Source organism: Helianthus annuus, chromosome 4 (assembly GCF_002127325.2).
Source record: "Helianthus annuus cultivar XRQ/B chromosome 4, HanXRQr2.0-SUNRISE, whole genome shotgun sequence".
NCBI lineage: Eukaryota > Viridiplantae > Streptophyta > Magnoliopsida > Asterales > Asteraceae > Helianthus > Helianthus annuus.
Window position 1 is genome coordinate 22,279,237 of NC_035436.2, and position 26,525 is coordinate 22,305,761.

At 40.2% G+C, this 26,525-nt stretch overlaps 1 protein-coding gene across 4 annotated transcripts; it reads left to right on the forward strand.

The window, feature by feature from the left end:
• The first annotated feature begins 17,545 nt into the window (after positions 1-17,545).
• On the forward strand, positions 17,546-21,476 carry LOC110935929. 4 transcript variants are annotated; one of them, XR_004891806.1, is made up of 8 exons: positions 17,546-17,904; positions 18,115-18,183; positions 18,253-18,499; positions 18,669-19,381; positions 20,292-20,342; positions 20,417-20,494; positions 20,635-20,777; positions 21,124-21,476. XR_004891806.1 is itself a non-coding variant. In XM_035989630.1 (7 exons), exons 3-7 carry the CDS (start codon positions 18,491-18,493, stop codon positions 21,275-21,277), a joined length of 435 nt encoding a protein of 144 aa, XP_035845523.1. In that variant the 5' UTR covers positions 17,551-17,904; positions 18,115-18,183; positions 18,253-18,490; the 3' UTR covers positions 21,278-21,476. The 4 variants fall into 4 exon arrangements, 2 of the variants coding, with proteins under 2 accessions (XP_035845523.1, XP_035845524.1); XR_002589556.2 differs by having other exon boundaries at positions 17,547-17,904; positions 18,253-19,381; XM_035989630.1 differs by lacking the exon at positions 18,669-19,381 and having other exon boundaries at positions 17,551-17,904.
• The last annotated feature ends 5,049 nt before the right edge of the window (positions 21,477-26,525 follow it).

The following is a 26,525-nucleotide window of genomic DNA, read 5'->3' on the forward strand; positions in this document are numbered from 1 at the left end:
TTTCTAACTTCTGGACCTCATCTCGAGGACAATACTCCTCTCTGATCAGTTCTTTAAAGTCATCCCAAGTTGTGGCATTCGCTGCCTCGATGCCCAACAATTGCACTTGGGCATTCCACCACGTTAGGGCACCATCCACCAAGGTACCCGCTGCATATTTCACCCTGTCCCCAGCGGGACAGTTACAGATAGCAAACACAGACTCTGCTTTCTCGAACCATCTCAGAAGTCCCACAGCCCCTTCTGTCCCGGTGAAGGTCTGTGGCTTACAGTCCATAAACATTTTGAACGTACACGCAGGCTGGTTGGGTTGAGGTTGCACTTGCTGACCTAAATGACGAAAGGAAACACGTTACAGGAGTGAAAAGACGTGTACGTGATATAAGAGTAAGAGTACTTGGTACATTCCGTACCAGCTTGATAGGCTGCTAAAGCCTCGGCCACACGAGTGTTAATTAGGTCAGTCAACTCAGCCTGAGTCATGTTGATGTTGCCACGTCCGTGTCCTCGTCCACTCATGATTCTATATATAGAGATAAACCGATTCAGGAAATCGAAACGAGATGGATATCAAATATCAGGTTGATATCTACGTACTACCAAATTCACACATAATAAGGCAGAACCCTTCTCACGCTCGATAAGCCTCACTGGGACTTGCATGCACCCCACGTTATTATTAAGTGTGCACCCATAATAATAAGGCAATTTGCATGCTTATCTCAGTGCCTCTTAGCTTGCGCTCGAAGTTTCCCCCGTTCATACAACACAACGAATGTATCACTGGTTTACTATTCACATAAGTTGAAGAGTAGTGTCTCACTATCAAGTCACCGTAGTATCGAGTGTATCGTGTCATGCAAGTTATGAGTGTGTGACTACTAAAGAAGTAATGCATAAACTAAACAGAAGACGAACCTTGCGATCTGGAGCTGAGTGTCATGATCGATTCTTCGAAGGTATTTGGTTATAGTCTGGTTTTATAAAACGTTTTAAAACCTAGTTCACTATAACCAGTGGCTCTGATACCAAACTGTAACACCCCCAAAATACCACCTGCGGGAACTCCGCGAGGCGTGTTACACATCAGAGTCTGAGCCACCAATCACATTGAACCAATGATAATTATTTAAATAAACATGTGATTGATTACCAATAGTAAAGGTCAAACATAATATTAATTCCCCAAAAAGTAGTATAGTGGAAGCATGTAATAAATCATTTAGCAATTGTTTCATAATAGTACTCAAAACCAATGTATCAAATAAAAGTGATCCAATAGCCTCGATCCATGACCACTCCAGCACTCCCAGATAGCAAGTCCATGTCTTGTATTCTAACGACCTGCAAGCATGCAGACAAGTGTGTCAGACGACGCTGGTGGGTTCAAACTTAGTTAACGTGTTTTGTTACCAGATATATGTTAGGTTAATTCCCTGATGTGATAAGATGCGGTTTATAACTTGTTGAGATACCCTAGGGAGTGTGCCCATATGTATCCGGGAAGTGTGTCCCTCAATAACCTGGAGTGTGTCCAGTCCCCAATGCCCCTAACCAAGCATTGGTAATGATCGATCCCATACGCAAATACCAAGACTCAATTACAATGTTTACCCAAGATTCCCTTTTCAAACGTTGACTAGTTGTCCCAAACCACCGGGACGCATGCTTGAGAAATGCAGTGAACTCACCTTGGTTTGCTCGGTTTGCTAAAGAAATACACACGCTCACAGATAATCAGTCACGTCCTATAGTGCACATATACTCAATCAGTTCACGTTCGTAATGTTTCACATGTAACTAGCATCGCAGTAATATCACAGAGTGTGTTCGACAGTTAATCATCATGCAGCACAAGCAGTTAATCATGTGCATACAATTTCATGTTTCACATAACGGTCTTTCATAACTTGTCCTAACATGGTTACTCTTTAACCTACTTAACAAGGTTAACAAACGTAACTGAGATGGCATACATAACAGAGATAATAAACTAACTGTGTTAGTTAGCTAACTGAGTTAGTAAACAACTAACGTTAACAATTTAACCACTTAACAGGGGTTTACATGCTTAACATAGTTACACGTTTACTTAACAAAGTTAAACACTAATGGAGTTAACGAGTAACATACTAGTCCCAGTTCATTAGACGAAATCATTTAGTGGGCGAAATCTCTTAGGCGAAATCCCCATTGGGCCGAAAACACTTGTTGGGCCGAAAACCAACCTGGGCCGAAAACACATTGAGCCGAAAACCAGTTGGGCCGAAATCACTTATAGCCGAAAACACTAATGTGTTTTCGTTGGATCGAGGGATTTCGTGGGGAGGGTTTTGGTTTTCGTCGAGAGAAGGTATCGTTATCAAACAGTTACACCCTATCACAGCCCTAATCATCGCTTACAGTTACATGATCAAGCATCACGAAAACTCTTGAATCAAATCATCGATGTGTTTACCAAAACAGTAATACGTAATCATTCAATACTCAAATAACATAATTCTCAAACATCAATTAGCATGATCAGATCAGTGGCCTAAAAATCCTCAGATCTATTCATATAATTATCATCCCTAATATGTATTACATGTTAACAGATCGTTGTTCCACATAAATCAAACAATCATTGAACGAAATCATCATTCCGTTCACAGGCACATCACATAGCAACCGATCTACAATCATACAATTCATCCAACATATAGTTAACAACGATTCGATCAATGAGATGATACTAACCCGTTAAGACAAGAGGCTAGCAACGATTCTTAGTGAGCTAGAGTTTGCCTACCGTCGGATCCAAAGGAAAACAAGAGAGAGAATGAGAGTTGTCTAGGGTTTGCTGATTAACAATTTCACATAAGGGGTTGAGAACAATATTAAACTGATCCACTACTTGGCCTAAAGCCCAAACTGATTTCGTTGCTTACATGTTGGACGAAAACACAAGTGTTTTCATCCGGAATGATTTCGTGGGTGAGGGTGTTTTCAAGTGGGAGGGTTTTCGTGAGGAATGTTTGGCCAAGTATTCTGTATTCTAGTTTTATTAGTTATACACATCCCATCAAACATATATAAATCACATACAACTTATATAATGTACACCAACATATATAAAATATCAACCACAGTACGATTCAACATATTATAACGTGTGCAGTTGTGAAACAACAAATCGTGTCAACAAACAATCTAACAATTAGCATGTAACAGTGCGAAGATGGAATCTTAGAAACTCGAGTTGTCACATATAGTCTATCAAGAAAATAAATCTCGTTTGCCAAAATGAACTACACCTTTCCAAGGTGAGACTTTTAGTTGCACCCTATCCCCAACCTGGAACTCGAGTGGCTTTCTTCGCTTATCAACATAGCTTTTCTGACGGTCACAATCTTCCGCCATTCGTTGTCGTATCTGAGCAATCTTCTCGGTTGTATCTACTACAAGTTCTGGGCCAGTGATTTGACTGTCACCAACTTTTGCCCAACAGAGAGGTGATCAGCACTTGCGTCCATACAATGCCTCGAATAGAGCGGCCTGGATGTTGGTGTGGTAACTGTTGTTATATGAAAACTCCACTAATGGGAGATGCTTTTCCCAGCTATTACTAAAGTGGATTACACATGCCCTAAGCATGTCTTCAAGGGTTTGGATGGTGTGTTCAGACTTCCCATCCGTTTGCGGGTGATATGCTGTGCTCATGTCTAAGCGTGAGCCAAAGGACCTGTGCATAGCTTGCCACAGTTCAGAGGTAAAACGCGCATCACGGTCAGATATAATAGAGGTTGGCACTCCGTGCCTTGATACTACTTCTTTTAGGTAGGCGTCTACTAGAGTAGAAAATTTATCCGTTTCCTTGATAGCCAGAAAATGTGCAGACTTGGTCAGTCGATCCACGATCACCCAAATAGTATCATTTCCACGTTGAGATCTAGGCAGGCCAGTAACGAAATCCATGGAAATTTGCTCCCATTTCCATTTCGGGATCTCCGGTTGTTGGAGTGGGCCTGATGGTTTCTGGTATTCGACCTTGACCCTAGCACAAGTCAAACATTTACTAACGTAGGTTGCTATGCTGGCTTTCATACCAGGCCACCAGTATGCAGTACATCTTATCTGAACCAGGATGTACTGAATAACGAGACTTATGTGCTCCATCCATCACAAGCTCGCGTAAGTCTCCATAAAGTGGAACCCAGATGCGTCCGTTAACATAGTAGGCGTCGTTTTCCTTTTGTTCTAGCTGTTGCCTCGATCCTCGTAGGGACTCATCCCTAATGTTTTCTGCTTTCAATGCTTCAAGCTGAGCATCTCGTAATTGGGTGGGAAGGTTAGATTGGATGGTAAGCTGTAACGCACGTACACGCAAAGGTATAGTATCCTTTCGACTGAGGGCGTCGGCCACAACATTGGCCTTGCCCGGATGGTGTTTGATAGCGCATTCATAATCGTTCAAGAGCTCAAGCCATCGTCGTTGTCGCATGTTTAATTCCTTTTGCTTGAAGATATACTCGAGACTCCTGTGATTCGTGTAAATGGTGCACTTGGTACCGTACAGGTAATGTCTCCATATCTTAAAGGAAAAAACAACTGCTCCCAATTCCAAATCATGCGTAGTGTAGTTCCTTTCGTGAACCTTAAGTTGGCGTGATGCGTAGGCAACGACATTGTCACGTTGCATCAACACGCGACCAAGTCCTTGGATGGAAGTGTCGCAGTAAACCACAAAATCATCTGTGCCTTCGGGCAATGAGATGATAGGCGCGCTACAAAGTCTGTTTTTCAAGTGCTGAAATACGGACTCATGTGCATCACCCCAACGATAGGTGACACCTTCTGAGTCAGTGAAGTGAGAGGTTGCGCAATCTTTGAGAAATCCTTGATAAACCTTCTGTAATATCCTGCCAAACCCAAGAATTGGCGGATTTCTGTTGGTGTATGGGGTGCAGGCCAGTTCGTGATCGAGTTAACCTTGGATGGATCTACATGAATCCCATCCTTGTTTACCACATGGCCTATAAAGTGGACTTCGCGAAGCCAGAAGTCACATTTCGAAAACTTGGCATGCAACTGCTCTTTTCGGAGAAGTTCCAGAATAAGCCTCAGGTGTAGCTCGTGTTCTTCCTGACTCTTAGAATAGATCAGGATGTCGTCGATGAAGACTATGACAAATTTATCTAGGTAAGGTTTGCACACTCGGTTCATGAGATCCATGAAGACCTCAGGTGCATTCGTCAACCTGAAAGGCATAACAAGAAACTCGTAATGGCCGTAACGAGTTCTGAATGTTGTTTTGGAGACGTCTTCCTCTCGGACTCTCAGCTGATGTTATCCCGATCTCAAATCAATCTTAGAGTAATAACTCGACCCTTACAACTGGTCGAATAAGTCATCAATGCGTGGAAGAGGATAACTATTCTTCACGGTCACCTTGTTGAGTTCGCGGTAGTCAATACACATTCTGAAGGTACCATCCTTCTTTTTCACGAATAACACTGGAGCTCCCCAAGGCGAAGAGCTAGGACGTATGAAACCCTTTTCCAAGAGTTCTTGTAGTTGTGTGGACAGTTCTTCAATTTCTGATGGAGCTAGACGATATGGTGCTCGAGCTACTGGTGCTGCTCCAGGAGCTAGCTCGATTTGAAATTCAACTTGACAATGGGGCGGAAGACCAGGTAATTCCTCAGGAAATACCTCAGGAAAGTTGCGTACAATAGGTATGTCTTCTATCGTCCTTTCTTCCGTGGATGAATCAGAAACGAGGGCTAGAATAGCGGTGTGGCCCTTTCATAAACACTTCCGGGCCTTAAAGAAAGAGATGATGCCTACAACAACACCACTCTTGTCGCCACGAATCACGAGGGGTTCTTTACCAGAACGAGGGATACAGACGATTTTCCCCTTGCAAATAATCTCCGCTTGGTGTTGAGATAACCAATCCATCCCAATGGCAACGTCAAAACCACCCAGAACGATAGGAATGAGGTCGATAGAAAAGGTCTGATCGGCAAGGACAAGCTTGCAACCCTTAACTACATGTGTAGCCTCTAAACTTCTACCATTCGCTAACTCTACAACGTGCTTGGTGTTCAAAAGTGTTGGAGTACGCTTAAGCATCTGACTAACTTTTAAGGACACGTAGCTAGTATCGGCACCCGAATCAAATAAAACAGTAACAAAGAAATCATCTAGAAGAAACTTACTCATCACAACGTTGGGATCGTTCCTTGCATCACCCTTACCAATCACGAACGCACGACCCCTTGCCCCATTACCATTGTTGTTTCCCCCGTTGTCGTTTCCATTCCCCTGATTGTTGTTATTCTGATTCTGATTTAGCTGAGGGCAGTCCTTCTTGAAATGGCCCTTAGCTATGCGAAGGGATGTTGATCAGTTTATTAGACGTTGCAGGATCTGTCAAGTTTCAAAAGGCACAGCTACCAATGTAGGGCTTTATATGCCTCTACCCATTCCTCAGCAGCCTTGGGTTGATATTAGCATGGATTTTGTGTTGGGGTTACCCCGTACTCAGCGTGGTAATGATTCGATCTTTGTAGTGGTGGACCGGTTTTCGAAAATGGTGCACTTTATTCCTTGCAAGAAGACAACAGATGCAGTTAATGTGGCTCAGTTATTCTTTCGGGATATCTATCGTTTGCATGGTTTGCCATCCTCTATAGTTTCTGATCGGGATACTCGTTTCTTGAGTCACTTTTGGCGCAGTTTATGGAAAATGGTGAACACTCAGCTCAATTTTAGCAGTGCTTACCACCCACAAACTGATGGGCAGACAGAGGTTGTTAATGGATCACTTGGTAATCTTTTGCGGTGTCTTGTGGGTGATTATGTGAAGTCTTGGGATCAAAAGCTTTGTCAGGCTGAGTTTGCTCATAATCATGCTGTTAATAGGAGTACTGGGTTTAGTCTGTTTGAGGTGGTCTATTCTGCTAAGCCTCGGGGTTCTCTTGATTTGATGTCACCTCCGACCCCAGGTTCTGTTCCCAAGAAGGTGCAAGATTTTGTGGTTGGGTTACATGATGTTCATAAAGCTGTGCATGATAACTTGGCCAACGCTAATTCAAAGTACAAGCAAGCTGCAGACCAAAAGCGTAGGCAAGTTGATTTTGAAGAGGGTGATTTTATTTGGGCCATTTTGACTAAGGATCGCTTTTCAGTGGGGGAGTATAATAAGTTGTCAGCCAAGAAGATTGGGCCAGTAGAGATTGTGCAGAAGATAAATTCTAATGCATATCGTCAGAAGTTACCAAGCCATATTCGTTGCTCTAATGTTTTCAATGTCAAACATTTGTTGCCTTTTCATGCGGATTTGTCTGATGATGAGGTTGTTGCGGATTCGAGGTCGAATTTTGTCTACCCAGGAGGGAATGATGCGGGCCCAAGTGTAGAAGAGCGGGCCATCTTGTATGTGGAGGCCCAAGATCGTGTTACAAAAGGGGCCTCACTAAAATGGCTCTAACTTGGGCTACAAGGGTCCATTTTGGCCGTGTGACCAGGCGAAACGACCGTGAGAACGAGCTCCATCTTGCTCCAAACCGCTTGTGGGTCATCGTCCGGGCCAAAAAACGCTTATTTCCATGAGTTATTTTTTGTTTTATGTTTTTAGTAGGTTTTTTGGACTTTTATTTTGCTCTAGTTTTTGTTCCAAGTGTGTTTTAGGCCCATTTTCGAATTTTAGTCTCTATTTATATGTTGCTAAAGGTAATGAAAAGTTCAAACTTGAATTTTGAGAAAACTGATTTTTCACTTCAAATTTCGTGCCCTTTGGGTTGAATTTTGGGGTTGGGGAAGAACTACACGGGTATTCGTAGAATCAACGTGTTTGATCTTCATTTATCGTACCACGCACTACATCACCAGGTTTCACGGTCGTATTTGTTCAAAAGTTCCATCCAGCAGTGCCATCACATGTTTAGCTCACATGGGAGGCCCTTGTGATCGGTCTAGGTAGTGCATTTGGTACCGTCCAAGTAATGCCTCCAACTTAAATCCAAAGACCAGGGCTTCCACCACAGGTCGTGACTCGTGCAGTTCTTCCTGCAAGTCCATTACGTAAGTTATCACTTTCTGGTGTTGCGCCGGCGTGTAAACATTGCAGAATTGGGATTCGAAGGCTGAAAAGACGTCCTCCTGTTTTGTCCTTCACGAACAAAGCACCCTACTATGAGAGAGTCTAGTGTGACCAAGAAATTGCTGCATCCTCGAAGGGATCTTTGGTGCCGAACAATATCAAATGAAATGGGTCTTTAGCGAGATCCACGTGTATTCCCACTTTGTTGATCATATGACCAAAAAGGTATCTCTCGAATCCAGAAGTTACCTTTAATAAAACTTCACGCGGAGTGGCTCCTCCCTCAGGAGCCCTAAAATAAGATACAAATGCCACCCATGATGTTCCTTCCTCTTGGAAATGATCCAGAACGTCATCCATAAATACGGTCGATTCATGTGGTCCATAAAGCTGCTGGTGTGTTGATTAACTCAATGGTCATGGTGTACAAAGTCGCAATGGCCGTATTGCGTTCGATACGCCGTTTCAGGAACATTCTCCTCTTGGTCTTCCGTCAATACATGGTAGATGCAAACAGTTCTTGATTGTCACCTTGCTGAGTTCTAGATAATCAGTACACATACGAAAAGGTTTTATCTTCCCGAATATAGTTGGGGCTTCCCAAAGCGAACAAAAACTATGTCCAATAAACCTCTTGTCCAATAGTTCCCGTAGATAGTCCTTGCAACGCTCCTGGTGCAAGACGGTATGTAGCACGAGTAATCAGGGTTGCCCCTGTCGTGAGATCAAGCTGAGATTCTGCCTAACAGTGGTGGAAGTAAATCTGTAAGCTCCTCGGGTAGCACACTGAGAGGAATCACGAACAATTGGTGGATCCTCGATCCTCTTTTCCTTAGCCTCAAAATTAGTAACGGTTGCTTATGTAGCGAGGTGATCCCTCCGTAGACACTTCTGGGCCTTCATAGCTGATATAGCTCTAACCTTTGCACCACTATGTTGCTTTAGAACAATAACGATTCTCCACATAAAATTTTCTCCTCACAAGGTATGTCTGCGCGATTTCTGAATAACCAATCCACACTAACTACTGCATTGTAACCATCAGGGGTAGTAGAAGGAAGGTCGATGTCGGACACCTGTCCCCCAAGGTCGAGTTTGCATCCCAGCGAACATATAAGGCTTCAATTGACTTGCATCAGCCGACTCTACAACAGGTTCGGTTTCAAGAAGCATCAGGGTTAAACAGAACAGAGACGAAGCGAATAGCTACCCATCCAAGCTATCGTGTTGCTATTACGCCTGGTAAAGCCTATGCCAATACAAAATGTCCTTCCATGAGCTTCATTTCCAGTGTTGTTTTCGTGACGAGAATTTCCAGTACTGTCGTCGTTCCCTTGGTTGTCGTCACCTTAACTTAGCACAGTCAATCCTTGTCGAGGTCACCTTCGTTTCCATACTGTAAGCTACGATCATGAGTACCTTGATGTTGTCGCGACTGTTGCCTCTAATATTGTTGCCTGTAACGGTGTCCTGCGTCCTTTCACCAACAAGGTCCATCTTTTCACATTCCGCGCCACGTCCTAAGGCACTACTCATGGTGCGGGCGGCTACACAGTCCGCTCTACCGTCAATCGTCATCGATTTTGTCCCGATTGGTTCGTAAGAGTCGACTCCCATGAGTCGCTGGCTGGGGTTAAGGATTCGATTGGAGTCAAATCGCTGTCGTTCGTTGCCGGTAACTAGGGTCGTTCAAATGCTGAAGTCGGTAAGGTACTATGTTTACCCTCTTGTCCATCGTTCTTGCAAGTTGACTCAGTAATACACGGTATGTCGCGAGAGTGTTGCAGAAGTGATCGCACTTCGGGATCTAAAGCGTCAACACGCTAAGTTCCAGCAAACAAAGATAAGTGAGGAAAGTAAAGTCCAATCATTTGACGCTGAGCCATCCAACTCAGAGACGTTCGTACGAGCACCTAACATTCTACACAGTTTGCAAGGCGTTCAGATGTGTGACAGGTGATACTCGATAGCATCGAGATTCGTAAGGGTTCAGAAATGGGTGAAAAGGTCATGTTCGAGTAGGAGACAACCACTGCTATGACTCCTATAGACTGCTGCGTTCTAACATAACATCAATTAACAGAGCGGGACCCCTCTCACACTCGTTAAGCCCCACTAGGACTCACATGCACCCCACATTATTATTATGTGTGCACCCATAATAATAAGGCAATTTGCATGCTTATCATAGTGCCTCTTAACTCGCGCTAAAAGGTTCCCCGAATTCAAGCAATAAGACAGATGACGCCACAACATAGATCATGAAAGTTCAAGAAGAGTCGCACTCTTAAAACACGTAACATGGGTTGGTAACATAGAAACTCATACTGTAGTGCCAAGTGTGTATTCACGTGTGATGTTATTTATAAGCAAACACTAGATATGCTATGCAATAGTAAACAAGAAACGAACCTTGCAATCTGGAGCCGAGTGTCATGGTCGATTTCGGAACAGTTCGGTCATAGTCTGGTTTTATGAAAACGTTTTAAAACCAAGTTTACTATAACCAGTGGCTCTGATACCAAACTGTCACACCCCCAAATACCACCTAGGGATTGTCCCTGTTAGGCGTGTGACGTACCAACAACGAGCCACTAATTACATGGAACCCATCCCAGTATGTAATTAAAATCCGCAATTATTATGAAAAATGTAATCAACAAGTTTAAATGAAAACCAACACGTTCAGCGGAAGCAGATAGTAAACCAAAGTTAAATTGTTTCAAAATCAATGTATAATGTCAAGTATTCAATCACATGAATCTCTCTAGTATGATATTGAAGCAACCAGAGATCTTCTTGATGGTTAATGGTTGAATGTTGTTTAGGGTTTATAATCCATGCTCAGAGTATGATATTGAAGCAACCGGAGATCTTCTTGATGACGTAGCTGCTTCTGAAATGCATTATGAGGAATTTTGATTAAATCTTTATTTCCCGTCTTGTAGCTTGCATTATGTTATGTTTTTGTATACTTTTACTTTCTCCAAATCAGTTAGTCTGTTTTGTATTATTTGTTTTTGAAGATGTTAACAGGAAGACGTTGAGAAAACATGTATTTTAGGTATTGAAACATGGTTTAATGATATTATTGTTGAGACGTTAAGATCTATTATACACATGCTTCATGTGGCTGATGGATCGAATAATAGCTTTAGTCATTAAAAATCTGTTACAATCAGAATTTTGACCTTAGTATGTTTTGATATATTATATTTTAAAGTAAACCTTAGTGAGGCCATTCGATCTTCTAGCTCTACTTAAAGTATTTAGAACTGGGGTTGCGTTTTGCAGGATGATGTGCAACTCGAAATGTTGGAATTCAGCTCGAACCCACTACAAGAACGGGGCACCTTTAGCGGCGATAGCTGTTGCCGGTATTGACTACTTTTGTCTCCACTATTGACCATTTGTCGCCCGTATTGACCATTGTCGCCGGTATTGACCATTTGTCGCCCGTATTGCCAACTGTCACCGCTGAAAGTGTCGCCGCTAAATGTCTGCTTTTTTTAATACAACAACTATATATACAGCTGGCCAGCCAGTTTTATGGCCAAAAAAACAGAACATGCCTACTTTCAAACAACGCAAACAACGCCATGAACATAATCAACTTATACTAAAGGTAATATAGTTAAAAACTACGTTTAAGTCGTACATTATAATCCTACAACATTTAATTAAATCATACATTAAAAACAACAAGTCACTCCTCGTCGGATTCCCTATCGAATAAGTCATCAGAATCGTAGTCCTTTGACTTTCCTTTTCCTTTTCCTTGTGAAGCAAGATAGTTGTTAAGTTGGTTCAAAAAGGACGGGGTTTGAAACAAGCTATTAACAAAATCATACAATAATAGATATCAAAACGTATATTAGCATATATTTAACAAGGAAACATGCGTTCGTTTGTCATTTTATAAATTGCGTAGTTTACCCCGGAAAAGGGTTCTTGCGTCCGAGCTTGCGAAGACGACATGTTAGATAACGAGTTCGAGGGCGTGATGGAAGAAGGTTTAGGCACCATCCCACCGTACCATCCTCGCCGCTCACGCAGTGCTTCCTAATACGGGGCAATTGGTGGACCCTCACCGCTCCATTCACTTGTGGCCTGTTCTATGTTCCGCTGTATTTTACGAAGATGATTAACTATATATCTGTATATATATATATATATATATTTGTTATAGAAAATAATACTTAAAGGAAATACTTACGTAATTTTGTTCAGCAAGCAACCGGATCAACCCAATTCCCTTGATTGTCCGTGTGGGTTTTAGCATACGTAGGTACCCAATCCATCTCCTGTTTAACATTAAACTTAGATTAGACATTAAATAAATAAAAGCTTACACACACGCACATATACATAAAACATTACATTTTTATAGGCGGTGCTACCGTACGACGATGTCCCCCCACGGTATGGGAATTGTTGTTTCTCGCGTACTAGTGTGTTGGCCTTGCTTCTTTTAATATATTTTTCGTCCCGAAAACCTTCGATGGTTCTCAACCAGTTATCATAGGGCATATCCGCAGGATGGTATGCCCTTGCGCTCGCAATATCATTGTAACCTCCCTTGCTCTTAAATAATTTTTAGCGTCGTACTTGCGGTCAGAGTACCGCTTCATAAGCACAGCCCTAATACCACCCGTCAAGTTTTTGGCCTCTAAATCACGTTCCACTACATCAAAATTGAAATTTTCCTACAAATTAAATAAAAAAGTTAAAATATCATATATAAATTAGATTTGCATGTGCTTAAATGTTTGATAAAATTTTATGCATATAACTTATTTACTCGTAAGTGGTTCATGAGGGCATCCTTGTAATGTTGTTCAACGTTATCTCATCCAATTTTATCATGGTCCGCCACATATACAGGCCGGCCTCCCGTGAAAACATATCTCTTGATTTACCAACCGGGGTATTCGTGACCTGTCTGTCAAACGTAAGCGATACAGCCCCCCCCCCGGCTTTTACCAGATGCCTTAGTTTCTCGTTTTTGGCTTTCCCCCTAACCTTCTTTACGAGACGCACAGTATTTTAAGCTTGTTATGTTCTTAATGATTGTTTTAAATTTTGGGTGGAACGTTATGTTTTAAATCATCATTTCAATTTCGATTAGGTGTTTTCTTAGCTCGTTATGTTGAAATGATGAATTCAATATCAGGCACGATTTTTTTAAATATGTAATGTTCTTCATGGTGGTTTAAATTTTGATGGGTATTTTCTTAGCTCCTTTTGTTTTAAATGTTCTTCATGGTGGTTTAAATTTCGACCAAGTTCTCATGATTTTTTTTCATTTGTTCTCACGGTTCTCACAATATTTAGGGTTCTCGTTTAAACCCTTCCATATGTGTATATATATATATATATATATTGAGGTCGGGGACCGGGTTTTATTGAAAGTTTCACCCTGGAAGGGTGTGGTACGTTTTGGCAAACGGGGCAAACTGAACCCGCGGTACGTCGGACCATTCGAAATCTTAGAAAAGATTGGCAAGGTAGCCTACAAGTTGAACCTACCAGCTGAACTCGGAGCAGTTCACAATGTCTTTCACGTATCGAACTTAAAGAAGTGCCTATCTGATGAAAATCTCATCATTCCTTTTAAGGAACTCACTATCGACGAGCGGTTGCAGTTCGTCGAGGAACCAGTAGAAATCACGGACCGGGATGTGAAGGTCCTCAAAAACAAGAAAATCCCTCTTGTTCGAGTTCGTTGGAACTCCAAACGTGGCCCAGAGTACACCTGGGAACGCGAAGACAGAATGACAGAAAAGTACCCCCAGTTATTCGAAACCAATGCTACCACTACTGAGGCTGAAGCTACTACTTCGGAATTTCGGGACGAAATTCCAGATCAACGGGGGGAGGATGTGACACCCCAAGAAAACCATTGAACGCTATAACTTACCTAGCTTCCTCAGTGAGTGCATACCAAATTTCGGGACGAAATTTCCAATTAGTTGGGGATAATGTGACAACTCGAACTTTAGACTTGCTTTGATGTAACGTTACGTGCTTATGATAACTGAATTATATGATTTTAAATGAATATTTGTTATGTGCGTATGTATGTTATGTGTTGCACGAGCCCAAACTACACAAACCGGCCACACAAGCCCATTTGGGCCACACTTTGAAATCGGACCCCACTAGGTAACCGAGTTGGGCTCGGCCCACTCCCCACTCGCAAACACTAAACCCTTTGGTAAGGGTTGATTCTCATTGTTGTTACAATTTTCATAACACACACACACACCCTACTTGCTCTCTCTCTCGGCTCGCTTGGAACCCGACGGCAAGAACACCCCTACTCGGATCACCCTCTTCTCCTTCTTTAATTCGGTTAGTGATTATGTTATTGATTGTGTGTTATTGGTTGTTTATTGATGATTGCTTAATACTCGAAGGATTCTTGTTAACATGCTATGAATAATAATATTACTAAGCAATGATAGATAATGATCATGTAATTGGCTTGCACACGAATCGGATATATATGAATGTATCGGCTGTTATGTATTGTTTGATCGGATATGATTAGTAACCGAGATCCATGTTAGAATGTATAATTATTGATGAGTTGTTTAAGGGTTGTTCATGTTGTTCATACGAATTAGGGTTTAGAAAACCCTGTTTGATCGATAATTTCTTGAATGGTAAACTGTTAATTGTTAATTGATTTTTGGAAACTGACAACGATAATTGATTTGCATAAATGTTGTAACTGAATTGCATGAAATCAGGAAGGCTGTTACACATTTGGTTGCGACTCGGATTACGAGTCGGAACCCCACTAGAGACCACAACAGCACAAGCCGAGATCATGGTTGCGAGTCCCGTTGCGACTCGTAACCAGACCATGATGAGCCGAAATCACCAGTTGCGACTCGCAACCTCCTGTTGCGACTCGTAATCTCCGGCTGTGACTCGTAACCGGGCCATGATGAACCGAGACCACCTGTTGCGACTCGTAATCACCGGTTGCGACTCGAGATCGCTGGTTGCGACTCGAGACCTTCTTTGCACGTACACTGTTTTGGGCCTACGCTGTCACGGGCCCAACCTTATGACTGTTATGTTATTGGACTTGTTGCATAGTTGCTAATTGGACTGCTTATGTTAATTGGACCGACTACTTGGACTCGTTACTTGATATGAACTACTGATACGTTTATGTGATTTGCCATGATCATACTTGACACCATACGTGATACAAACGTGCTTTATACGAACCTAACTTGCATAAGTAACCATGATAGGACGTGGTTGATTCCTTACTTGTATATTGAGCATTTTATTGTCTGCCGAGCAAACCCAGGTGAGTTCACACTTCTACTAAGGCATGGGATTCCCGGGTCGTGGGAATGGGATAAAGGTTACAATTGACTAAGAACGTACGTATGCTTTCCTAGACTATCACCTACCATGATCCTCGGATGTCAGGACGGTTCCGTAGGTTAGGATAACACCTACGTGGTCATATGCCAATCACTGCCTCGGATGTCAGGCACGCACGTAAAACCTACGTGTACGCATTACTTACTTCTATCCTCGGTACAAAGGATACGTACGTGAAACCCACGTACACCCCCGCGTCTCCTATCCTCGGTTGTGAAGGATACGTACGTAAAACCTACGTACACCCCATACGCGCTACTGTTCTCGGAAGAAGAACAAGGATGATACGAGTAGTTGATACGAATAGTCTAGTGGTCACATAACATGGGAAGCCCCCACCTATACAACTTACTATCGGCCCAGTAGAGCCGCCCTTTACTTACTATTACGCACTTACTTACTGTGAACTCGCTCAACTAGTTTGTTGATCATTCTGTTACATGCCTTGCAGATCGTTAGGTACTTGGAGCTTGCACAAAGAAGAGCCGGTCGTTGTGGACAAGGATCGTATTACTTTGTTAGACACTTAAGACAATTCAGTATTTTTAACTTGGATTTACGACAATGCTTCCGCTACTTAAACAATGCTTGGTTTTGAAACATCGATCATGTCACGATGAATTATTTTAATGACTTTTATTATTATTAAATGCTATGTTTGATATGATTGATGGCTTGATCCTGGTCACGTCACGCTCCCAAGCGGTGGTACTCCGCGTGTGGATATATATATATATATATATATATATATATATATATATATATATATATATATATATATATATATATATATATATATATATATATATATATATATATATATATATCACTACTAGAAAATTGGCCTAAGGTAACCTTTTATTAGAAACCTTTTTTAAATGTGTTGCATTTGACTCTAATGCAACTTTGTTGATCATAAAGGTTGCATTAGAAAATCTAATGCAACCTTTTTCATAAAAGGTTGCAAAATTATATTGAATTTGCAACCTTTTCTTGAAAGGTTGCAAATTTAGTTGAAATTTGCAACTTTTATTAAAAAGGTTACATTAGGAAATTTTAAATGCAACACTCACACAAAAGTCATATTCAGTGGTTGGGTTGTAACGAATGGGTTAATGTGTCAAAGGCAATTGAGGATCTACTAGGTAACCACAGCCCGTTTAAAAGCATGTTAACAAATTACAACTCTTATTTAATGGTTTAGACACCATGAGAATCAAAAACCAAATTATTTTTGTTTCATGCTTGTGATCGTGTTTAAGTCTGGTTGTTGTTTTGTCACCTAGCTATTAGTTATATACTCTCTCATAATATTATACATAACCGAATTCCAAAAGGTTGACTATTAATTATTATATATATACATTGTTAAAAAGTACTATATAGCTAATTTTATAGAATTAATAAAGTTCTGAACCAACATATTTAAATATATTGTTAAAAAAAAAATACTATATACCTAGTTTTATAGAAAGTTTCAAACCAGCATATTTGAAAGGAACAGATGTGAAAAAAATACTTTAAATTAGATAAAAGGTAGTGGAAAAAATACTTTAAAATGGATAAGGAAAAAATAGCAGATCGGAATCGAACATGTGACATCTTGTTTGAAGAGATAAGTATAACAAATTTTGTGCTGGTTATCTCTAGCAATTTTATTTTAAACGTTGCTTAGACCATGTGTAGTGGGCAATATTCACTTTTGGGCGTTTTGCGTAATGTGGCAGCCCAGTCAGCAATAGGGCATTATTGGGCGTTTTTTTAAATGGGTTTAGTGAGGATGGGGCATTATTGGGCATTATGTTTTGTAGTAAAATAAAATAAAAAAAATTAAAAATCTTATTGGCCAAGCAAATGGAAGCTCAAATATGATTGGCCAACAATCTCCACATTCAGCGTTTCTCAAACCTCGCCAAGGGGCATTTTTTGCAAGATAACGCTCAATCACCCCAGGGGCGGTGAAGGGGCGTTTCTGAGCGTGATTGGACAATTTTTTTTTTAAAAAAAAACTCCCCACTACGCTTGGTCTTGTATTTAGATGCCTCTGCTTGCTAGCTGGGTGTAATAGGCTTAGCTTTCCACGACCACACATCTGAAAGAGTGGGAATGGAAAACATAGATTTCGGGAAGAGAGAGAGAGAGGCAGGGGAGGAGGAAGACCAAGGGACTGCTGGAGTGCTGGGTTTAGGGCTCCGGTTTATATCACTTTCCTCGGTCTCTTTCCACCGTCGAAATCAAACACCACCGCCGCCAGTTGTTTGAAGCCAGGAAACGACTGATTATGAGCTATTAAAAGGCACACCCGGTTCGTTTTCTTGAATGGCGCCATCATCCTCTGACCTCTGTATGTTCTTATGGAAATCAGAGACATGAAGCTTAAGTAAATCGATGAGGCTTACAACCTGGTAAGACAATCTAAACCTAATCGATCATTTAGTTTGTATGCATACTCTCGCTACAAGCAACAGTTTGTTCCTTCTGATGATTTGTGTTTGTTATATTTTGTTTGTTTGTATTTTTTAATCTGTATATTTTTTGGATTCTGATGATTCAAGTTCTATGGATTTATGTGATATGTCTAACATCATCTTTAATTATCGCGTATATGGGGCAAGCTGCGTATTTATCTCAGCATCATGTTATCAAAAACGACTACCAGATTGGATTCTACATCTCTGTACCTAGTAAGTTGCTTTTCATCTTTCGCATTCCAAAATAATAATAAAAATGTTAATAATGTGATATATTTGTAGAGAGTTTGAGGGTGCCTGTTGATAGCCATACTCGCTGCAGTTGTCGGAAGTCAAGCCATAATTACGGGGACCTTTTCAATTATAAAACAAGGTTCTCTCGGATGCTTTCCCAGGGTCAAAATAGTCCATACCAATTCAAAATTTCACGGGCAAATATATATCCCAGAGATCAACTGGATCTTGATGACGTTATGCTTAGCCATTACCATCGGATTTAGAGATACTAAACGCATGGGTAATGCTTCAGGTATGGTGTTTTAAGGAAACATTTAAACAGTTTGTTAAATGGTTAAGATATGTTTAACTGATTTCATTGTATCGTACTATCGTGATCTGGTTTGGCGGTTATAACGGTTATGTTGGTTACAACTTGCTTGATTGATGTCTCTTATCATCGTCTTTTGCTGGCACCAAAGTGTTTTTCTTGCAATCGGTTTTGTGGTGTTTTTTGAGATGATTGAAGCGTTGTACCTTTCGGCTTCTTTTATCAAGTTTCTAGAAGGTGCGTGGGTCCCGATAGCACTCTCGCTCATTTTCATTCTTGTGATGTACGTGTGGCACTATGGTACACTTAAAAAGTATGATTTTGATGTCCAAAACAAAGTATCGGTTGATTGGCTACTGAGTCTTATGATTTGTATACATAAGACTAAACTTGCATGTGATTAGTATACATGACATCATCATCATGATGTCATCATGATGTCATCATGATGATGTCATTCTCGTATCTCATCATATCGTGTCTTCATTCTTGTAACGCGAATGCCGGGCCATACGGAGAAACGTCGTCAACTTCGGTCTCCAACCGAGCCGAACTGGGCCAAGCCGAACCGAACCAAGCCACATCCACACAAAACCGCATCAACAATGTGCATGTGGCATGGCATCTGCCTTCTCCTTTCAAGGCGGCGTTCCTGTAGAAATAAGTAACTCAATTAGACTTGTCAAAATGGACAGACAGGTTGACCAAAAGATGTTAGGGGCTTCACATGATTTGAATCTTGTGCAATAATAGTTACTGTAAAGAAGTAAATTATAAAAATTTCGACACTAAGTGTTACGATGAGGAGTAGTAGCTGCAACAGCAAGAGCGTCAACATGACCACGTGCATGGCGGGGAGCCAAGGTAAAAAGATCATTTTGGGTTGCTTACATTTATTCGTACACATGTATGTATTCTATGATCACCTAATAGTCGATGTACATGTATTTGGTAGAAAGAATTTTATCAAAATTTCAAATATTGATTTGAAGGCATTGTTCCAGTTTGCTGATCATTTGCAATTAATATATTTGTTATCTCTAATTGCCCTTATAAAATGGATGTTTAAAAAGTTTTCAACAGATCGAGGTAAGATCTATAAAACTTTTCTAAATTACACTTGGGATATGCTGAATCTTGTTTTAATATAAACGTTTTACGTAGAAGATCTATATGGCTGAATTTCATGTTGGTTCATTAAACATTTTAAGTAACCATATTAGTAATTGATTAAAGGATTACACATTAATCACTATTGCAAATCCATTGGCTCAGTTCTTTTTAATCTTAAGCCCATTGAAAGGCCGAATTGATATAAAAGTAAACATTGCGAATAGAATGCCATAACTCAACTCCTGCTTGTAGACTTAATAAATATAATTGGACCTATTAAACCAACTTATTAAGCCCACCAGGCCCATATGCTGCACCAAAGGGCTTGTAGGCCGATATTATTAATGTGTTGGCTTGGTGTCCCTTTTTAGGGATTTTAGTCTCATTGAAGACAAGTGGTGTAGATTTTGAGAGTAAGTGTAGTCTTCGGTTAAAAAAATGCATATGTTGGTCTTGCACACATTTTGGCACAACTACTCTATTTATATTTTACAATTTTGATATGTGGAGTACGTAAATAAGCCCCGAGGCTCGAGAGCTACTCGTTATCGGCTCGGTTAAAAGATCGAACGAGCCAAGCTTTAACGGTTTTTAAGGCACATCTTCTATAATATATTTGTATCCTCCCAGCTCAAATGTTGTTTTAATTGATTTGCTTCAGGTCTTGCCCAATGACAAGCTAGATTTCTTGGATGCACCTGTTCCTTTTATAGTAAGTTTTTAATTTAGGTTTTTTGTGTAATAACGTTTACGGCTCTTTTGACCTATTATAATAATGTTTACAAGGTTGGTGTGAAGAGCAAAACTGCCAAAGTACAATCCAAGTCGGGAAACGTTATATATGTTGATGTTAAGAATAACCAGGTGCACATTTAATGTTGTTGCATTAAGCGTTTATAAAGTTATCGTGCATATTTTGTGATGTTCATTGTTTTATCCATTTTTAATGTATCCTTCAAGAAATCTCATGTATTGCGTTTTGATGTTGTTTTTCCATTAATTAGGTCAAATCATTGTCAATACCACATTTCCCTCAGTACAAAGAGTTATATGCAGCCTTAACTCCTTATCATGCTCAACTGGTCGGAGAAAGTTATTTAGGATTTTACGGAAAAAGAGACCGGTTTCTGAATGCACAGATGTGCAGGTATAATTCATATTAATAGATAATATTAATATTACTAAAAAGATGTGTTTATGTGAGTTTTTTTCATGATATATATTAACATTTTGTGTGGTTGATGTGGTATTCTGGATTTCATCACAGTGCACTTCATATGAAGTTTTACCTTTTTTTTTTTTTGTTTTGATGCGTTTGAAATATCAAGTCAAATATTATAATGCAAGGAGATAGTTTGACTCAAGTGCCTTTAATTGTATAACCCATAACAGATCTATTAAAGAATGATCATGACATGTCATAAAATACATCAGTACGAATGTACGATTTTGTGTTCTGTTCTAGTTATGTTGAATCATTGTCTCGTGAACAGGTCATCGGCACCACCATTTAACTCAAGTGACACCAGATCAACATGGAGCTACAAGGGTGCCACCAGGGAATCAAAGAGTGGCCGGCATGGTTCAACTGCCTGGATCAAGGCTACCAGACTGTACTCACACTTGCGGCTCATGTTCTCGACGTGAAAACCATGCTTTGTTTAAATAATGTAGGTGCTCAGTAATTGATTATCTGAATTGATCAATGCCGACAAAAGGAAGGGATACTAGCGTGAAGGAGGGACGCGGGCGATCTCCTCTGTTCATGTTATTTTTTAGCGTTTTTAGTTTCAGTTTTGTGTTTGTTTATGTTCTTTTTTAGCGTTTATTTTAATTCTGTGTTAAAGATATTACATAACCTAAATCTACCCATTTGTAAATGGGTTCAAAGTATGAAATGGCCACCTCTAAGAAGAAACAGTTCTTTTCAGTTATCACATTTCCAGTTTTAAAAAGATTAATAAATTTGACACTCAAAGATGGTCAACTCCATTGTTTGCTATACATTGGCTGTGCTGACTTGATGTGATTTTAATTTTACATAAACTATTACAACAAGTTGCTGTATCATGACTCGTGAGCAATGACGAGTGTACATTTGAATAGAGAATGTGTAGATTTCTTAAATTTTTGACATATTTTCTTTTGCCATCGCTCTAAGAAGAATACAAAAATCTCATTTCAAAGTTGATTGATGGAAAGAATGCTGCTATTCAACAAAGCAACAATATCTGTCAAGAAATTGTGATATTTCATTTAAAGACTTTTAAGGATTTTATTATTTAAATTTCTTTTCGGAGTGGCAAATTAGCAGACGGTTAACCGACTAACTAACGGGTTAGAATGGATACCAATTGGTTTGGCCTATGTTTTGTCTATTTTGATGTAAATTGTCGCTCCCGCAGCAACGCGCGGGTTCCCCACTAGTAAGAAAAAAAAAATAGAAGCTGGAAGAAAAATAAGGAAAAAACAGCTAAAGCCTAGACTCGAACCTGTAACCCAGTCTATACCATATCGTCGATCGAGCCGTATGGACTATAATGAGCTATGTTAATAATCTGTCTAAACGATTTTATATTATGTCGGTAGCTTGATGAACATAAACCTACACACATAATTAATAGTACGTATATTATAACTCAGATTTTATAGGCATTCTGTTAATAAGTTGCGTCCAAATCAACCCTTGAACACGGAGTATCTGTTATACAACAGCCCTTCGATCATTCGTTTTTGTTTATGGGTTAATATTGTGATTGATTACAGGGAGTTCATCATTGAGCATCGGTTGGTATTATTTTTATCATCAAATCATCTTTGATTAATCGGCGAGCACAAGGAGTTCGTCTTCGCCTTCGTCCTCTACAGTGACCTTCAATCATTCTGCCAAGGTTCGTACTGTATTGTATTGTATGATGTGAATTTGGTTTGATCAATGAGTAGTATTGTATTCGTTCTTGTATTGATGTGAATTTGGCTATAGTTCTTGATAAAATTAACGGAAGTGGGCAGCACCGGCATTGAGGTGGTGGCATGGTGCTGGTGGGTTTTGGGGTGGGGTAGGATGAGCTACTTGAGATCGGCTCGAAACAAGCTGAGTTGAAACAAGCTCCAGCTCAAACTGAAAAATAAGCTTTGTTTACTCAAGGACCCCGAGCCCGAGCTTCACTTATCGAGCTCGAGCCGGCTCACAAGCCTAAACGAACCCATCATTTTGATAATTATTAATTAAAATATAAAATGTATATTAGATTGAACCAATAGATTGCAAAGTTAAATGCACATTTTTGTTGATTGTTTTAGGTAAAATCCTAATGCAATACTAAACCGGGACAATACCTAAACCATTCCCAAACGTGCCAATACAGTACGCTGTTTAGTTTTTTTTTATATATACAGATTCAGTTTATGTACTACCGACATCTTCAATTCATTATGTTTGATTCGCGCTACCAAGTTTTGTGGGGCGAGAGCAGTGTTTAGCGTACTCGTCTAGGATTCAAACATTCGAGCATGTTGTTAATGCACCTAGATGATAAGTGCATGACTCCCATGTTACCAATGAGGATTTGAAGATCTCAAGTTCAATGAAGACCATGCACTGATCAAGGGGGAGTTTGTTAATGCACTTTTGGGTGATAAGTGCAAGGCTTCCAACATTTAGGGTCATTATTGAACAAGTGTCTAAACTTAGTCCCTAAGAAGTTCCTAGGGAGAGTTTGTCCCTAAGAAGTTCCTAGGGACAACCTTGTCCAAGGTTTGGAAGAGATTATGTTTAGTCAGAGTTTTTGTTTAGTCAGAGTTTGTATAGACTAGACTTTGTCTGAGTTTTGTAGCAAAAACTCTGTGCTTGCTTTGTGCTTTATGTTTTGTCCGGGATTTCTATTTAGTGTTGAAAGTCCGGGTTTCACCTTGTATATATACTTTAATATGGAATAGACAAGGTAACGATTTCTGTGTGAATTTCTGTGCCCTAATCATTGTGTTTTGTCTGGCGGCGCTTTGTGTGAGTGACGTCATTCATCTTCATCAAGAATACTCAGTGTATTCTTGATTTCTCTCTCAAATCCTTGCATTCTTGTGTTTCATCTACAGTGGTTGATCATCAGGTGGATTCCGCACACCTGTTGGTTGCTTTAGCTGAGTGAGATCTTGGATTAGGAGGCCTTACAAGTGGTATCAGAGCAGTGTGCTCATACTACTGTAGGTGTTCTTAGTTTGAAGGTTTTGGTGAGATTAGTTCATACTTTGATTGGGTTTAGTGAGATTTTAGTGAGTTTTTGTGTGTTATTCATGATTCTTCGTTCATTTCTAGTGTTTGGATGATGGATTTTGAGTAGTTTAGTGAGTTTTTAGTGTGTTCTTCATCTGGGTTTTACAGGGGTTTTTGTTCTTGTTCATACAGAGCTTTGAAGGAGATAAAGATTCTGAGTTTTGATCTTTGGAAGCTTGGTCCGTGGTTTACACTTTGTGTTTGTGTCTCCGGGGTATTATTGAACCAGTGTGTAGTCACATTGGGGAGATACTCCGAAGATTGGCTCCTTCTGAGTTTTGAGACTTGTCTGAGTTTCAATTCATTCAGTCAGAGCTTTTTCCTAGTCTGAGTTTTCCCTTTAGGGTTAGTTGAGTCTGAGTTTCTTTTAACCTTGTCCAAATTTTTTTATTTTTAGGTAAATTGTGTCTGAGTCCGAGTTTAGTTTTTAGTTTGTAGTCCGAGTTCTTTCAAAATTTTCTAGTCTGAGTTTTTATTCTGTCAGAGTTGAGAATGACAAACGTTCTGGAGGTTCGAACAACAACTATGCTAGACCTCATGCACAGAACAGATTCGTGAATGATCGAAATGCGTCACCCCCTCGATTTCCAAATCAAAGACCGCATTCGGATAATCATCCACGATCATTCTCAAGACACGAAGATGCTCCTAGATTTGGTAGGAATTTTGAGCCACCCAGGAATCAAAATTACAGTTACCAAAACTATGGAAGCCGAGGGTATGGAAACTCTGGTTATACCAACAGATCGTCAACACCGTATAATCCACGATTTGCGGGGACTCATTCAACAATTTCCGAAATGGAAATGGTGGACACAGAGGCGATGATGATTATTTCAAAGAGTTTTCTTATGTTGACGAATCAGGACGACCCAAGACCATCATGGCTTGGGTCCCACACTCTAACTAAATTTTTGTTGGGGAGTGTAGGAGAAGCTGAAGAGGGCTATCTATATATGGTATATCGATAGTGGCTGTTCCAGACACATGACAGGAAATAAAGAATTATTGAACAACTTTAAACAATTTCGTGGTGGTTATGTGAATTTTGCCGGTGAAAAGGGTGGTTATATCACCGGTGAAGGCTCTGTGTCCAATGGAAAAATCACGCTGCATAAAGTGAACTACGTTGAAGAACTGAAGCATAACTTGATGTCGGTTTCTCAAATCTGTGATAACAAGTACACGATGTTGTTCACTGATAAAGCTTGCTTCGTTTTGCATCCGGGATTTGTTGTTCCTGAAGATTGGATCGTTATGAGGGCTCCAAGGGTGAATAACACATATGTCATGGATATGCGCCCGTTGGTTAACTCATCTGCTCCAGTGACTTGTCTACTTTCAAAGGCGACTGAAGATCAATCGTATCTCTGGCATAGGAGAATGGGCCATGTGCATCTGCGAAAAATGAACCACTTAGTGAAAAACAACTTGGTGTTGGGGGTTCCTTTACGTAGTTTTAATATGCACAACAAATGTGAATCATGTGAAAAAGGAAAAATCAAACGAAAGCCTCATAAACCGAAAACAGTTAACTCTATCCAAAAACCACTTGAGTTGCTTCACATGGATCTTTTCGGTCCGATCCATGTTGCTAGCATTGGTGGTATGTCTTATTGCTTAGTTGTCACTGACGATTTCTCACGTTACTCATGGGTATTTTTCTTAAAAACAAAGAATCAAACCGCTGGTATTTTAAGAGACTTATTCAAACAACTTGAGAAAAATTATTCACTTCCTATTAAGAAAATCCGAAGTGACAACGGCACTGAGTTTAAAAATCAGTATATGGATGAGTTATGTCGGGAAATGGGAATAATTCATCAGTTCAGCGCTCCATATGTTCCTCAACAGAACGGAGTTGCAGAACGGAAGAATCGTACCCTAATTGAGGCGGCCCGCACTATGCTTTCTGAATCAAAATTACCAATTTTCTTCTGGGCCGAGGCGGTGAACACTGCATGTTATGTGTTAAATCATGTGCTTACTGTCAAAAGAGAAGATAAAACTTGTTATGAATTGCTTGAAAACAGGAAACAGAACTTATCCGGTTTTCAGCCTTTTGGGATTAAGTGTGTTATCAAACGCACCAAAGATACTCCGAAAATGGGGGAAATTGGTGAAATTGGGTTCTTTTGGGTTATGCCAATGGAACTCCAAACAAACGCGTTTATAACATCAAGAAGCGAATAGTGGAGATCGTGTTTGACATAACTCCTTTGAGTTTTGATCCTCCACCGTCCGAATTCGGTCCCAAAAGCGGATATGATTATGATAAATTGTTTGATTCGTTTGATCTTCCTGATGTTTCAGAAGAAGATTCGGAGGTTGTATACACACATCTTGTGAACCAAGATGAAGTGGATGCGAGCTGGAGAGCAAGTATTCCTACTAATGTGTCTTCGAATGTTCCAGTCGCTGATTCTTCGACCGTAAATGATGTTGTTGCTGAGCAGATCCCCAATGCAGCTGCTCAAACTACAAGTGGAGATCTATACGTTGACTTTTCGGCATATCCAAATGTTGATGCGTCTTCTGGTAATGGTGGAGCTTCTAGTAGTAATGCACATACTGAGGGGGAGATTCAATCGAATTTGGGAAACAATCTTCAAGCTCCGGCAA

Coding starts and splice junctions, on each gene's coding strand:
- LOC110935929 (XM_035989630.1), top strand. Junction 20,343..20,416: donor ATGCACCTGTTCCTTTTATA/GTAAGTTTTTAA, acceptor AATGTTTACAAG/GTTGGTGTGAAGAGCAAAAC. Junction 20,495..20,634: donor TTGATGTTAAGAATAACCAG/GTGCACATTTAA, acceptor TCCATTAATTAG/GTCAAATCATTGTCAATACC.